Source organism: Protopterus annectens, chromosome 3.part0, assembly GCF_019279795.1.
Source record: "Protopterus annectens isolate FY-2018-M chromosome 3.part0, PAN1.0, whole genome shotgun sequence".
Lineage (NCBI taxonomy): Eukaryota > Metazoa > Chordata > Ceratodontiformes > Protopteridae > Protopterus > Protopterus annectens.
The window spans coordinates 937,339,856-937,356,981 of NC_056731.1; the positions used below are offsets into that span (position 1 = coordinate 937,339,856).

A 17,126-nucleotide genomic window follows, 5' to 3' on the forward strand; every position below is an offset into this window, starting at 1 on the left:
TGTGGCTTATAGTGTATACTGCAGAGTGCTATTTGTAGCCTTCTCAAATGCGGACTCTCATAAGCTGTACCATATACACTCTGTCTCGCAGGACTTGTCTGCCCATGGACATGATGGATTGCAAAACCTGACTTCACAAATGTAGTATCAGTTGAAACTTTTCTGTTGTCTAAAATCCTTTAAGATTATTAGCAGGAACAGTTTGCATGGTCTTTGTTTGGTATGTCGCATAAATTCTTAAGTGCGGATGCTGAAAGTTCAGTGGTCTCAGATTATAAATCTGGTGAACCTTGAAGTTATAATTTCCAGTGCTAGCAGATTGCATCTTGAATGGTAACTGCACACTCCAAACCTATCTTTGGCAGTCTTTTCCAGACCCACAGCCCTGTAAAGGCTGTCACCACAGACACCTTTGCCCTAAGCTGACAGGGGAATTGTAAAAGAGCAGAGACTTCAAAATGCATCTTTACAGTTGGAGTGCCGGTTTGCATACCAGTGGAGGGCAGTCTTCCTCTCACTTCAGACCTTGGGGACTTCCTACCCCAGGATGTGAGAGTTGCATGTGAGCTACACCTCTGCTAATTGCAAGTGGCAACATACTTGCTGTATGTTATTTATTAGCTTGTTTGTATATATGATTGCTTTTTTTTTGTTTGTTTTTTTATTTGTATGCAAACCTAGCTGGAATAGCATGGTTACTTTTACTGCTTTGGTTATATACAGATCTTTGATATTTTCATTTTGACTGTCTAGGATTGGTGTATGGAAATATTTATTTTTTTATTAATGCTTTTGGGTATACTGTGTATGAAAAGTAATGCATTTTCTTTAGGTGTTTGAAGCTTTACTCTGAACAATTAACAAATCATTAAAAAGGCTGAGTCTGTGTTTGCAGTTTCTGCTTCAGAATATGTGTGTTGGGAACCAGAGTGTTTTAAAATGGTAATTATGCAAAATATGTGTACATAAATATGTTGTATATTATTTTTACTCTTTCATTCTAGAACAGAAAACCTACTGGTAAGCGGGGAGATCCCTTCTATGAGGCTCAGGAGAACCACAATCTTATTGGAGTAGCTAATGTTTTCTTGGAGTGCCTTTTTTATGATGTGAAACTACAATATGCCGTGCCTATCATCAGCCAGCAGGGAGAGGTAAGAAAGAAGTAGTTTGTTCTTAGGCAGCTACTGTGAAAAAAAAAATTGTTTTCCTTTCTGGGTGAGGCATTATTGTAATGTAGTACCCCACATGGTCAGACTGCCCAGAAGTGGGCATGGCAAGTTTGACATGCCAAAATACTGTGATGTCATATGCAAATGATGCATGATTGACTACAGATCTGCCAATGACATCTTGTGTACATTAGAGTCTGACAGTTAGATGCTGTTATCAGAGAACAGGTCAGGGCTACCGAGGTATTTGGTGCCTTTTTTTTTTTTTTTTTTTACAAAACCTGAGGAAATGTCTACATTCCATGATAATTACCTAAATGAAATCACTTCTTCTTTGAGGTCAGTGATATCATTCTTAAAATTATTAGGGTTTCTGCCAGAGGAGAAAAACTGCCTTAAGTGTGGCTATAAGACATCCCTTGTTTCTCATAGATCATCCTCAGCTGTGGCCTGAAAATCATATCGACGCATTGGACATTGATTCTGACAAGGAGAATGAGGATCCCTTGTAATGATTCACCCTCCCCTTTATTTTTTATTACCTTGCCAGTTGAAATGTATTTCTACTGTTATAAAAGTTGTTTAACTCACTAGACAAAACAGTTATGTTGTAAATTTATGTTGGTAGTAAGTTAACAGTAATATTGCTGTTACTTTAAAATTAATGTAGTTGTAGTGCTGTTCCTTCAGTAGTCCATTGCCAGTTACAGTGCTGTTCCTTTAAAATTACTTTTAAAACATAAACTTTCCAAATGTGAATACATGATGAATATTCATGAGGCCGGTAAGGACAACTCCATGAATACTTATTTACATATTTGTACATGTCACCAGTTGTTAAATAGTGGGTGGATTTTGGGTGGGCCTTGCTACTGCGCTTCTGTGTGGGATACTACAGTATGGTAATGCCCTGCATAATATTACCACTTGACTAAGTAACAGACTGAATTGTGTTGTAAACAAAGCATTCTTATTAAGGCAGTTTTTAAAGTACCTTAACCATATTGATTGTCTTTTTCCTAAGTGGAAAACCTAGCTACCCTGAGGGGAGAAGCTGTTAACTGTTTCATATCTCTGATGCCCATTTTCGTTGTTTATTTTAAGGCTTAGTTGTTCTTGATTCAGGGAACCCATTTCTGTCAGGCTTAGACAGACTATTTAATGCTAGAGAATTTAGGAAGTTTGTTGTAATCTGTCATTCATACAAACATACTTGTATATCCCCAGCTTTGTGGGACAGAGGGATAATGCTGTCAACCATCAAAGTTTGATTAGTGATTCGGGTGGTGTTGGAGGCTGGTAGGCAGGAGCGGCATAGTTTCTGTGTGCACACCTACCCTGAAGAGTAGGGTTTGTGGCTTCCAGGGTTAAGACATGAATATGCTGTGCCTAAAGTAACCCATAGGCTAGGGGTGGCATGGATACGACTACCCAGACCAGTGATAGTAGACTTGTGGGGAGCATGTGTCATGTGTAGAAGCTTGCACTTTTCCCGTGAAAGGACATATGTTGTCTCTGCAGTGTCATGGATGATGATGTCATCACTTAGGGGAGGGTAAAGGCTGTACTGCAAACTCTTAATGGCTACCTGTACAACAGCTGTGCCCTGGCTGACTCTTTCCTGATCAGGGAACAAATGAGATCTCGTTGCCGTCATCCAGTAGGGAGCAAGTAGGCACAAATGCTTCTGTCCCTGTAAAGGAATGTATGGGCAACCAATGCAGTGGCTTGACTGTCTTCAGGTATTGGGGGGGGGGGGGAGATAAAAAGCATATTGACAAAAAATGTGGCATAGCTGATCTACTCATTTCTGAAGTGTGCTTCCTAATTTATGTAAACTATGTGAAGCCTGTAGGTTTCTTTCCGTGACTATCTATTTCCTAATTTAAAAAATGTGGTCCAGTTTGAGTAGCTGTAAAAAAGGACATTTCATTATTTATTTATTTTTTTTAATGATTGGGTCACTTAGCTGCAGACCTCAGTGACCCAACCCAAAGGTCATTCTTTGACCTTCTGTGTCCCCGTTAGGAAGATGCAAAAGTGAATCTGCATGTTAACATCACGTGGATATGTGACATAATGTCATTAATGTCTGTAAAGGAGGGTTGTGGTCAGCATGACACACCGGAAGCTAAAGACTCAGCAGCAGAGCAGAATTCTGCTTATTCCACAGTACTTTGTTCAGTGGAACATACAGTTTTATGGAAACAAAAGAACATGGCATGTAAAAGAAAAGTGTATGGCATTTAATGTCTTTGCTAGAAAGTTTCTCTGCCCTTCACCTTAATACTTAAGTACTAGATAGCTGTATATTGGTTTGCCCTTCCACTGTCTCTGAAAAATACTGACTTTCAATAACCTCAGCCCAAGTGGGTGGCCGTCTTTTTCAGGGGCAGCCTTTCTGACTGCTTCATGTTAGGTTCCTGTAAATAAATAGATGGAAAAAATAGAAAAAAATCATTTTATTGCTTATCAAAGCAGACTGTGTCTAAATAGAACGATAACTTAAAATGAGCTGTTCTCTTCAGAAGCACACATACCCTGTGGTTTAGAGAGAGAAAGAGACTGTTTTGGCTATCATTTGTAGCATCATGGCCGCTAACATCATAGTAAAAACCACAAACTGCAAGATGGTCGGTAACCGTTTTTATTGAGGTTGGGCTGTCATAAAGCCAAAAGATGAGCCAGCAAACTGAGAGACTTGAAATAATGTTTATTCAATGAAAAAAAAACAACCAGTTTCGGCTGATATACACCACAGCCTTCCTCAGTGTAACTAAAATTAATTGAAAATTATCCTTTTATAGATGTATTTTAATTAAGTCAAACCTGTGATTGGGTAATCAAAATTGTTCATTTAATCCAGGTGGGAATAAACCACCCAGTTTAATGATCCACTTCTTTTCTTTTGTATCAAGAATGGAATGCCATCCTGCTTTGTTGGATTTATTCCCTTTTATAATGTCTATGACCATGAAACTGAACTTGGCAGATAAATGTTTTGTGGAATGTTTAAATAAAGCACTACTTGTTTTTTTATTCCTCAAGTCACTAGTGTATTCAGAAATTCTCAGTCTAAGTGGCTGTGAAGTTTGGCCTATGTAGAAGGCACCACAGCTGCATGTAGCTAAATAAATCAGCCATCCGCTGCTGCAATTAGCAAAAAAGTTAATGTCATAAACTGTGCCACAGTTCTTACTTGTAAATTGTTTGGACTTAAAAACTTTTTTTGCAATGAGTGCAATGACCACATGGATAGCATCCTGTGAGCACCTCACCCATGAGTGTAGTTTATACTTTGAGAGGATGTTCTATAATGTGAATGTTTATAATGGTTGAAGTGTGAAGCTAGATTTTCTGCCCTTACGGAATGAAAAGTAGCATCTGTCTGATAGAACATTAGTTAGGTTGTGATCACTCTGTAGAATATTCCAGTGTCTTTGTACATTACTGATTAACAAATCAGAATTCCTAACATAAGTAGTGACTAACCTGATAGGTGACCGCCTGTACTGCTCATGTTGTTTATATTCCAAAAGGTCTACTCTCTTGAGTGTATTGGCCCAATTGCTGGCCTGTAGGACATGTCCCATCTGATAGCCCCTATCCCTGAATCTGCGGGTCAGATCCTGTCTGTATTCCTGAAAAGTGGAATCCTTGGAACAAATACGTCTCATTCTAATGTACCGGGATTTAGGGATATTTTTTGTTATATGAGGTGGATAAAAGCTGGATGCATGGAGGAGGGTGTTATATTGGGGATACTTCTGGAAAACTCCAGTACATAAAGTGTGATCTGATTTCCTAGAAATAGAAACATCAAGAAAAGTGACTTGTGTTTAGGTCAAAGCTAACCGTGAAGTGTAAACCCCATTTGTTTTCATTTAAGTATTCAATGAATTCAGACAAATAGTCCGCATCTGACCTCCATACCATCCAGCAATCATCCAAATAATGCCTCCATATGTCTATCTCTGTCAGGTACAAATTATGGCCTGCATCGTAAATAAGCTGTTCCTCAAAAAAAATGCCATAAAAAGGTCAGCATAAATGGGGGCAAAAGATGCCCCCATAGCCGTACCCTTAATTTGCCAATAGCAGGTGTCCTGATAGAAAAAGACATTGTTGCTTAGGACATGCTCTGTCAGGCCTAATAAAAAAGTATTGAATCCTGGCTGATACAATTCTGATTTATTTAACCAGTATTCAAGGGCCACTAAGCCAGCAGCATGAGGAATGTTCGTATAAAGGGCACTGATGTCTAGAGTACACATCAGCCATTCAGGTTCAAGTTGGGTGTCTGAGATGATTTTGAGAAATTCAGTAGTGTCTTGTATACGTGACCTGATCCACTTCAATAAAGGTTTAAGTTGTTTAGTAAGAAATAATGACAATGGCTCAGTAATAGAGCCTCTCCCAGATACAATTGGTCTCCCAGGTGGTTTAACAGGATCCTTGTGTATTTTGGGCAAAAAATAGATATACTGGCTCATGGGATCTTTAATGGTAAGATGTTGCTCGACTTTGTCACTAATGATACCTTCATCCTTAGCTAATAATAGAAATTTGTCTATCTGTTTTTTAAACTTAAAGGTGGGGTCCAGGGGCATTTCAAGATAATACCGCCTGTCCAGAAGTTGTCTTTTTGCTTCCGCATCGTATTGAAGCCAATTCATTACTACTACGGCCCCACCTTTATCAGCAGAAAGAATGACAATGTCCTTGTTGTTTTATAGTTCAAATAGTGCATCTCTTTCGATATTTGAGAGATTGTTTCGTTTATAAATAAATTCACCCTTGTGATAGTGTAGATCTTTGAGAACACTACTTTGAAATTGGTGTACTGTGGGATTCATGGGAGGCATATACCTAGATTTATGATAAATGAATTCATTATCCACACCAAGGTCAGTAGAATCTTCAAAATGCAATCTAAGGTTTATAAGTCTACAAAATGACATTACATCTTGTGCTAAAAGATCTTCAGTAACCAAGAAGCCAGGAATAAAATTTAAACCTTTGTTCAGAAGTTCAATTTGTGTGGTGGACAAAATCTGATCATTTATATTCAGAACATTGACATTTTGGGTTATTTCTGTGTTGTTAGTTTCAAAAGACAATCTATGTTGTTTATTTCTGGCATGTTTTCTACCTGCTCTTTTGTATTTGGGCCTAAAGGGGCAGAACTGTATGCCCTCTTGGGGGTGGGTGAGTCTGGTGTGTGTTGCATGTCTGTATCTGTGTATGAGGACAAATCATCAGTAGATGACCCTGTGCCAATAGGTCGCTTTTTCAGTATCGACCTTGGTCGTTTTCTTTTAGGAGTTTGAGTTTGCGCTTGTTGAAATCTGACTTGTTTGCTAATACTGAACGGGTTGCCAAGCTGATAATCCGTTTGGTCCCTTTGAAATTTTTTGATCTTCCTAGTTTTTAGTTGTTCAAGACCAGATAGGTCTTTGGCTAATTTGTTTATATTACTAATGAAGAAGGGGCTGTCCCTCATGTGTCTGTGCTTCGGAACTTAACTTGGTGACTTCTACAATTTGCCGGTCAATGACTCTGTCGTGGAATTTAGCCAGGGCTTCAACGAAACCCATAGTGGCTTGTTGTTGGATGTCCCCCCATTGTTTGTTCATCTCCTCATCAGCCTCATTAACTAATGGTTGTGTTTTAATCCATAGTCCCCTTTGTATAATCCCTTTGGCCATATATGCTTTGAAGAGTTTGGAATGCCAGACATGAAACCTGAGAGACCTCATGCTCTTATGTAGCTTATCAAAACATAAGCCACAACTGGATTCCGGGCCTAGGGTACCCCCATTTAGATCATTATTGTTTGTACTACCCAGTCCAAAGACTCCAAGTCCTCCCTATCAGCTGACAAACCCATTGATTTGTTAATCAATAGTGTACAAAGACACTGGAATATTCTACAGAGTGATCACATCCTAACTAATGATGTTCATCGTGTTTTACTGTTGCAGTCATTACACTTGGGTTATCCTGCTGGCAGGCGACCCGCAGTTGGCCTGAGTTCCAAAGTCTAGGTCCGGCGTCAGTTGCTGTTGCTTCTTCCCTGATGTCAGTGCGCTAGGGGTATAAAAGATGCAACCAACGCCATTTTCTTCAGTCTTTCTTGCTACGCGGTGCCCGAAGCAGAAGCAGTTCGCAAGTGCCGGTCAGCCGACTCCTGAGATTTTCGAAATAGAGTTTCAAAACTGAAGTCTTCAGTAAAGCTAAGTACCCCATTGGGGAAACTTTTTCTTGCTCCAGACCGATGTCAGTAAAAGTTAACAATTGTATTTCTTGTGGGAAGCAAATACCTCATAAGGACTTTCACTCTTACTGTATTCCTTGCCTAGGCCCTGACCACGACGTTACTAGTTGTCGGTTTTGGGCTAGATTAAAAAAACGCACTATTAAACATTGGTTTGATTTTGCATTTCATTACTTTGGCTGAAGGTTTAACTATATAATGCCGTCGGAACAACCGATGACCGGAATTCATAAAAAACGCAAAGACAAGAAAAAGGACAGACATCCGAGGTCCAAAACTGATGACGAAGCCTCTTCTAGGCCAGTCACCGGTTCTCAGTGAGGCGCTTTCGCAGCCCCTGACAACCCGCTACTTCAGAGCCACAGGCTGTATCCGACTCCCACATGGAGACAACTAGGCCTCTGGATACTCAAGGTATTGGGCCTACGGAAAATATTTCCTCAGATGGGTCCAGTGCCGCTGAGCAGGCATTGGCTTCTGAGGGTGTTTTCAGACTTACACAGCTTACTATTAAATCCTCTGCAGCAGCCAAAGTACAGTCAAAGACCCCATTAAAGACAAAGAAGTAAGTACAGCATTCTCCTGGACAGTCAACCATGCCAAAGAAACAGATGCTTAAAATGGCCAAAGACTTAATTACTTTGATCAGGGGTTCCCATCCCCCTCCTGATAAAAGGCCTAGGCAAGACACTGACTACGATTCCTCTGACCAGGTTTCTCTATCCTCTGATTCCTCTTCAGATCAGGGCTATTCTCTTCCTTCCTATGAGGACTCTGATGCTGAAGAAATCTATACCTTCAGCCTCTCCACCTGAGGATTACTATTTTGGGGAAACTCTGCACACCATGAAGGAACATTTCCACTGGGAGAGCCAGGATTATTCAGAATCCAAGAAAAGGCTCAGATATTTTCTTTTACTGCCTCTACACAGGCCCCTGGCTATTCCCCCTGTGCTTTATATAGTTGATGATGTTTTCTCTCAATCCAGTCTGTCTCCTGCTTCTTTACCCCCTGCACCAGTCAAGCCAAACAGGTATTACAGGGTCCCTGACTCTCATAAATTTCTTTATAAAACCCTGCTGCTGACCCTGAAACAATTTCTCAGGGTCCCAAAGGGGTTAAGGCTTCCACTGCTAAAAACCCTGTTCCCTCTGATAGGGATTCTAGAGCTCTGGATAGATGGTGGAAGAAACTTTACACTTCTGCTACTTTAGCTGTAAGGGCTTTAAACTGCCAGTTTCACATGCTTAAATTTCAACAGTACCTCTTGTCTTTGTTAAAACAGAAAATGCTTACAAATTCAGAGAATCCTGACAATAAGGAAATGCAGGAATTATTGCATGCAGCTGAACAAGTAGGAAAGCATACTCTGCAATGTGGTTTTGATTCATTATAGGCTTCTTGCAGAGCCGCAGTTACAGGCTCTGTCATTCAAAGGCATGCTTGGTTGAAAGAACAAAGTTTACCTGAACATGTTAAAGTAAAATTATTGGATGCTCCATTACAGCATATTTTGTTTGGTGTTAAGGCAGAAGAGGTGTTAAAGAAAATGGAGGATAAAGCAAAATCTCTGTAGACAGTAAAGGATTTCTTACAGGTTCAACCACCTAGGTTTAGTAGAAACTGGCCTTCAAAAAATTGGTCCTTTCAGGTGTCAGACAAGCCACAAAGAGGCAGATACAGACGCCCAAGAGGCAGATCTCAGCCACAAGACTCCTACAGACCTAAACAATGGAGTGCTTCTGCCCCCAAAGGAGGAGAAGACAAATCACAACCTAATAGGAAACAGTCCCAATGACTTTTCTGTACAAAAGCCAAGCACTTAACTTTTGGCAGCACCCTTAGGGGGAAAGCTAGCACTTTTCGCACAAAATTGGCACATAATCACCCAGGACGAATATAGTTTCTCAGGGTTACAGGTTCCACTTTCACACTCTTCCAAAATCAAAAGGTATGCCAGACCTGCCACAAAACCAATGGGCAGAGGCACAAAAGGAAATTGCTGCTCTCATGGACATGGGAGCTATTCAAAGAGTACCACAGCAAGAACAGAGACAAGAATTTTACTCAAGACTCTTCCTGGTTCCCAGAAAGGACAAAGCCTGGAGACCAATACTGGACTTGTCAATCCTAAATACTTTCCTGGATGTTCCAAAATTCAAAATGTTAACACTGCAGCAACTTCTACCCATGCTGGGCAAGAAGGCTTGGCTAATTACTTTGGACCTCAAAGAGGCATACCTGCATGTCCCAATCAGACAATCTTGCAGAAGATACCTCAGACTCATAGCTGGCTCAATGCATTACCAATTCTCTGCACTGCCCTTTGGCTTATCTACTGCGCCCAGGGTCTTCACAAAATGCCTGGCACCAGTAATTGCATTTTGCAGACAAAGAAGAATTCGGATATATCCTTACTTGGACGACTGCCTTATTCAAGCAGAGAGCAAGGACATTCTACTAAAGCATCTGGCGTTTGTAAAAAGATTATTAATTTGCCTAGGGTACACAGTAAACGAAAAGAAATCAAAACTAGTGCCCTCTCAAGAGATAAAATTCCTGGGTGCAAGCTTAAATGCGACTGCCCAGATAGCTTAGCTCACGCCAGACAAACAAAGGCAACTCACTCATTACTTTCAAATGATGGCAACAAAGACCCAGCTCCCTTCAAGAAAAATTCTGCAGGCCCTGGGCTTCATGGCTTCCTGCATTCTACTCATTCCATATGCAAGACTGCATAAGAGGAAACTACAATGGTATCTAAAAAGTGTTTGGACTCAGCATTGCCACAGCCTGGAAACAATAGTGACTATAATTCGCTGTTACAACAGGAGTTTCGATGGTGGTCCAAGACCTGTCACCACAACAAGGGACAACCCTTCATCTTACCCACTGCCAGGAAGACAATAACAACGGATGCATCGGATTATGCCTGGGGGGCACATATGGCAGGAAAATGTATTCAGGGCACGTGGCCCAAGGAACAAATGCATCTTCACATCAATCAAAAAGAGATGCTAGCTGTACAGAATGCCCTGACAGCATTCAAGGATCTACTACATCCAGGACAACTGTTACTAAAGATGGACAACACCACAGTTATGTGGTACATAAACAAGCAAGGGGGCATACATTCCTACCCCCTCTACAGGCAAGCCATGACTCTGTGGAGCACAGCACTGACCTATCAAATACATCTGCAGGCACAATTCCTGCCAGGAAAGAAAAATACACTGGCAGACGAACTAAGCAGAAATCTCATGGATCCGCACGAATGGAAACTAAATCCACAGGTCTTCAGCATGATAACAAGGAAATGGGGACGCCCGGACATAGATCTTTTTCCCTCCCCTCACAACTGCCAACCACAGATATTCTGCACAAGAACTTATCACTCACAAGCATGGAAAGTGGATGCTCTTTCATTCATCTGGAAAACCCTGACAGTTTATGCCTTTCCTCCACTGCCTCTTCTTCCCAAGGTACTCCTAAAAGTCAGACAAAAGAAGCCAAAAATGATCCTGATTGCCCCAGACTGGCCACACCAGCACTGGTACCCAATCCTAAAGAGCTTGTCTCGAGTCCCAGCCTGGCCTTTACCTCAAATTCCTCATCTTCTGACTCAACAAAACAATCAGATTCAACTCTGGCTGCATGGCAGATAATTTAGCCACTCAGACCACTCCTCTCTCTAAAGCTGATATGGATGTCATTTTAGAAGCCAGGAGGCACAGCACTAGGAAATCTTATGCAGAAAAATTGAAGAGATTCTGTGCTTAGAACCAGGCACAAGGACTCTAACCGCTTGTTCCAAATATACCTCAGATTTTACAATACCTAACTGAGATGCTGGACAAAGGCCTATCCTTTTCATGTATTAAAATCCATGCCTCTGCCATTTCAGCTCATTATAATACGGAACCTCCTATTTTTTCACATCCACTGCTAAGGCAGTACCTCAGAGGGGCAAGAAACATGACCCCCCCCCCAAGGAGAGCACCAATACCTACTTGGGACCTCAATTTTGTATTAGAAAAGCTCACACTGCCTCCTTTTGAGCCAGCCAACACAGCTGATATAAAATCCTTATCATGGAAAACTGCTTTGCTCCTAGCAATAACTTCAGCAGGAAGAGTCTCAGAGTTACAGGCATTAATGGCAGTGGAACCTTTCATCAGGACAGGGTTTCTCTAAGGACAAACCCAACATTTATGCCAAAGGTGGTTTCCAGTGTGGCTCTTAACCAAACCATTCATTTGCCAACTTTCTATCCAAATCCCCAGAATAAAGGGGAGAGAATTCTGCACACTTTGGATATACACAGACAGCTAAGATTCTAATTGGACAAACAAAAGCTTTCAGAAAAACTGAGCAACTGTTTGTAGCTTATGCTGCAGGATCACAAGGAAAGCCCATCTCAAAGCAGACAATTTCAAAATGGATAGGACACTGCATTCGCTTCTGCTATGCACAACATGGCAAATCAGTGCCTAAGGGCACAAGGCCACATTCTACCAGAGCAGCAGCCTTTCTCAGAGGAGTACCAACCAAAGACATTTTAGAAGCTGCAACCTGGAGTTCAGTGCACACTTTCACTAAGCACTACCACTTACCTCTCTACTCTAAATCCAGAGCAGGCTTTGCCATTGCAGTTCTGCAGGGCCTGGTAGCCTCCCCTAATCCTATTTAGGCCCAGCCACCCAATCTCAGCATTGGGATTCAACCCAAGTGTAATGACTGCAACGGTGAAACACGATGAACATAGTACAGTTGTGTACCTACCATAAATGTAGATGTTAGAGTGTATTCACTGTTGCAGTCCAGGTCACCCACCCACCATCCCCCTTTCTCTTTGCTGAGTCCTTTTTGTACTTCTCAACTCTCTACAACCTATGTGATGTATTTGCTTGTAGATGAAGGAAATGATATTTTGGTGCATGCATGTTTTTGACATAATTTTTTCCAGCCTTTCCTTTTTGGGGGCACCTGACATCTGGGGCAAGAAAAACTGAAGAAAATGGCGTTGGTTGCATCTTTTATACCCCTGGCCGGATCTAGACTTTGGAACTCGGGCCGACTGTGGGTCGCCTGCCAGCAGGATAACCCAAGTGTAATGACTGCAACAGTGAATACACTCGAACATCTACATTTATGGTAGGTACACAACTGTACTTTTTATCAGACAGATGCTGTTTTTCATTCTGTAAGGGCAGAAATCTAGCTTCATACTTCAACCATTATAAACATTCACATTCCAGTACATCCTCTCAAAAAGTACAAACTACACTCATGGGTGAGGTGCTCACAGGATGCTATCCATGTGGTCATTGCACTTATTGCAAAAAAGTTTTTAAGTCCAAACAATTTACAAGTAAGAACTGTGGCACAGTTTATGACATTAACTTTTTTGCTTATTGCAGCAGCGAATGGCTGATTTATTTAGCTACATGCAGCTGTGGTGCCTTCTACATAGGCCAAACTTCACGGGCACTTAGACTGAGAATTTCTGAACACACTAGTGACTTGAGGAATAAAAAACCAAGTAGTGCTTTATTTAAACATTCCACAAAACATTTATCTGCCAAGTTCAGTTTCATGGTAATAGACATTATAAAAGGGAATAAATCCAACAAAGCAGGATGGCATTCCATTCTTGATACAAAAGAAAAGAAGTGGATCGTTAAACTGGGTGGTTTATTCCCACCTGGATTAAATGAACAATTTTGATTACCCAATCACAGGTTTGACTTAATTAAAATGCATCTATAAAAGGATCATTTTCAATGAATTTTAGTTGCACTGAGGAAGGCTGTGGTGTATATCTGCCGAAACCGGTTTGTTTTTTTCGTTGAATAAGCATTATTTCAAGTCTCACAGTTTGCTGGCTCATCTTTTGGCTTTTGGATTTCGTATTACTGGAGCCGTGCAATTGCCTTTCGTGCAGGGGGAATTCCTTTGATGTAACGTTGGGCTTGTCAAACCTAAATATGTAAAATGTATGTTTTATTTTTTTATTTTTTTTTAGTAGATTATGTTGCTGACGTCATCATACACAGGGGGGTGCATAATGACATCAGCTTCATGAGACAGACTGCCAGCCTGTGGGAATTCAGCTGAGAGCTCTGACTGTTTCTATTTACCTTTTGAAGAATGTTCGTATGCTGAACTTTCATGTTGTGTGGTGGATTTAGAATTAGGGTTACCACCTGTCCCACTTTGCGAGGGACAGTCCCTCTTTGGGCAGTTGTGACCTGACAAAAAATTGTAAAAATGGCAAATGTCCAGAGATTTTAGGACAAAATTATTTCCTGTATTTTATGTAATAGTTGCATAAAACAGTTATTCTGTATCTAAAATACCTAAATGTTATAAGAAACAGAATAAGCAACTAAAATGCTACAAGAATAAGCTTTTATTTAGGCAAAAAATTTAAGTTCTAACCTTTGTACTGACTGTGGGAATGTGTCGGCCTGTAAAATCTGATGTTTGTACCAAAATTGTCCCACTTTGGCCATTTGAAAAGGTGGCAACCCTATTTAGAATAGGGGACATGCAGGCAGCTGGGCAACAGGAAGCAGCACACAGTGATCAGCAAGTGGGAGAGGAGGACACGCTTTTAATATTTAAGTTAACTTCTGCCTTCTTTCTGCCAGCGTTTCATACAGTCAGCTTTTGTTTTGTAACTTCCACTGCAGACATTATGGTTGATTGGCTTGAATCTTTATGAATGTTAATTGACAGCTAATGGTGCATGTTTTTATGTGGCAATGTTTCCCTTAGTAAGTTGTGTCCTTGTTAATTTTAGACTTTCTTTAAATTCATCATATTAAGTGCAGTTAGAGATTTATTCAGCAGTTTTGTTGTGACAGTGTGTTTTGGCCGCTAACATTTTATTTACTGGGACTTAAACTCATAGTGTTGTCTTATTCTGCAAAGACACCTTTAAAACATGAAACTGAAAATGGGAAGAAGTTTAAAAGTGAAAAAAAAAAAAATAATAGGACTCTTATTTGCTATATCATTGTCCTATAGATATTTGCATCCTGCACACTCACCTTTAAGTATTACCTCTCTCATTCTCTTTGCATAGAAAATAAGTATGCACATTATTAGTGTTCATAGCCACTGTTTTTTATTTTTCTTCTGTAAAACCAAGCTTAACTGATGACTCTAGGACTGTAACTCACACTTTTTAATATGATGCCAAACAATGCAAACAACTAAACCCCTCAGAGAGCTCCAGTTTAGAAGGGAAAATGAGCACTAGTTGGTGTGGCCTATTCCATTAGAATTACCTGTACTGATAAACCCCAATTCAAATAATTTAATAAAGTTTTAGAAGTTAGATAACTGACCGCAGACCTAAAATATATTAGTGTTACAGTAAACATGCTGTTAATAACAAGGCTACTGTTTGCTGATAAACTGCATAACGTAGACAAAGTATAAGGAATGCATTGTTTACAATAGGAGTATACATTCATTAGTAGATTCATGTAAACCTGTTACAGAGAAAAGTTTTCTTTTTTCTGTTTCTATTACTTGTTTTACAGTGAAGACGAGTAACCTATATGTGGAATAAGAGAAAGAGGGAGAAATGAAAACAGTGTTTTAAGATTCATATTCAAATCCGGGACTGATTACACTGTGTTAGAGATCGCCGCACAGCAGGTATAGAATTATGAAATGGTGATTTTTTTCAATCCCTTTACTATCAGTATTCTCATATACCCACGTTCTTGGCTTCCTCATTTTGGAAACCGAGTGCTTTAGAAAGATATTGCACCTTCTTCATTGCCACTCATCACTTATGATATTCACCAAGCTATTTAATTTCAAGAGAACACTTGTCTAAGTGACAGTTTGTCTTTATTTTTTGATAGGCAATCAGCAACAGTTAATTCATTAATGCCAACAGCACATTTGTGTAATAAAGCAATCCTTAATTGCTAGGTACTTGCACTTGTTTTTGCACACACATTTATAGGACGATACATCACGAACTGCATTGTTTGTTTTCGATGATGGCTGTCTCTTATTTCAGGCTGCACAGTATTTATGCAGGATAATGCAAAAGTTTGGGTTTTTCTCAGTTTTTCTCTCCGTTAGTTTTATGGCTAAACATCTACCCAAAAGTTAATCAGACGAAGGAGCAGGATGCTGTATGCATGAAGCATACGATTATGCAAGAATCAGATGCCCGCTAGCCCATCACATTGCATTCATTCATTAATTTCCCCCATTTACAATGATTTTTTTTTTTGCATTACTAAACCCTAGTTTTATAGCATTCCACATCTCTAGAATGAAATATTTTTTAGAGAAGAATGAGATTTGAAATTTACAGTTATTCCATGCAATGCTTGAATGTATGGCATAGCACTCAACCATCCATTTCCAATATGAGGAACACTACTTTTCATAATGTGGAACAAATGTGGAACCTCTCGACCTCTTAGAGCAAGAAATCTGGACAAAGCCTAAAATATTTGTTGGACAAAAGCCCACAAATAGGAACAGGTTTTAAATATTGCGAATATAAATTTAGAAAGTTGCTAGGGTAACATGATTTGTGTTAGCATGCATTTTCTGAGGGATATGAAGTCTGAAACACAAATGGATGGAATTATTTAGTGACGTCAATCCTCAGTCATTTGCCAGAAAAACAAATTTTGAGGAACAGAGCGAAAATGTGAGGTGAGAATAACCAGTGATATTCTGTCTGTTCTTCGGTTTGCATTTAAAAGTTGGTATCCCACACCCTACCGAATGGTGCACTGCTACAGCCATCCCTCTCCACAAAGGAGATGGAGCGACTACAGACCCTGGGAACTATCGCCCCATTAGCCTGACAAGTCTGATATGCAAGGCTATGGAATGTATTGTCATGGATGTAATAAACAAGGATATAGGGAATCTCCAAACCCTGGATCCCACAGAGGTTGGTTTTGTGAGGAGTGGATCATGCCTGCTCAACCCGGTCGACTTCTTTGAGTCAGTCACCAGAGCTGTGGATGAAGGCAAGGTGGTTCATACAGACTACCTTGATCTGGCCAAGGCCTTTGATACCATTCCCCACTCAGGAATCATAGAAAAACTCACTAAGCTAGGCATCAACCCCTGTATCACTAGGTGGGTTGCAAACTGGCTCTCACAGATAGAACCCACAGTGTGAAAGTAGCCGACTCCAAGTCAGAATGCCGACCTGTCACGAGTGGAGTCCCACAGGGTTCGTTCCTGGGTCCTTTCCTGTTTGGTATCTTACTTCTCTGAAGTCCAGGCCAACACGAAGGGACTCTGGCTGACAAAGTTCGCAGGCGATTGCAAGTTGGGAGCTATTGTTAACTCCCCAAGTGATGTTGACATCCTACAGAAAGGCCTCACTGAGACCAATGACTGGTGTCAGAATCATGGCCTTAAGCTCAGTGCCAAAAAATGTGTCGTCATCTCCTCTGGGAAAAAACTGGTTCCCATGAATTACCATATTGATGGTAGTCCACTGAACACAGGAGGAGTTTTGAGAGATCTGGGAACACAGGTTGATATCAGCCTTTCTTTTGACCACCACATTGCCACTTTGGTCATAAAGTCCTTCTATGTGGCACATCTTTTTACTAAGGGATGCTCTTTGTGTTTCACTGTTGCAGTCATCACATTTGGTTTGTCTGCCTGCAGG

At 40.5% G+C, this 17,126-nt stretch overlaps 1 protein-coding gene across 1 annotated transcript in view; it reads left to right on the top strand.

Annotated features, from left to right (window-relative positions):
• Nucleotides 1–17,126, top strand: part of KIF13A (kinesin family member 13A) — a 2,301,375-nt gene that overhangs the window by 753,604 nt on the left and 1,530,645 nt on the right. The window contains exon 10 of the mRNA XM_044065730.1: nt 1,005–1,154. Coding sequence (XP_043921665.1) covers nt 1,005–1,154 — 150 coding nt within the window. The remainder of the gene's footprint in view (nt 1–1,004; nt 1,155–17,126) is intronic.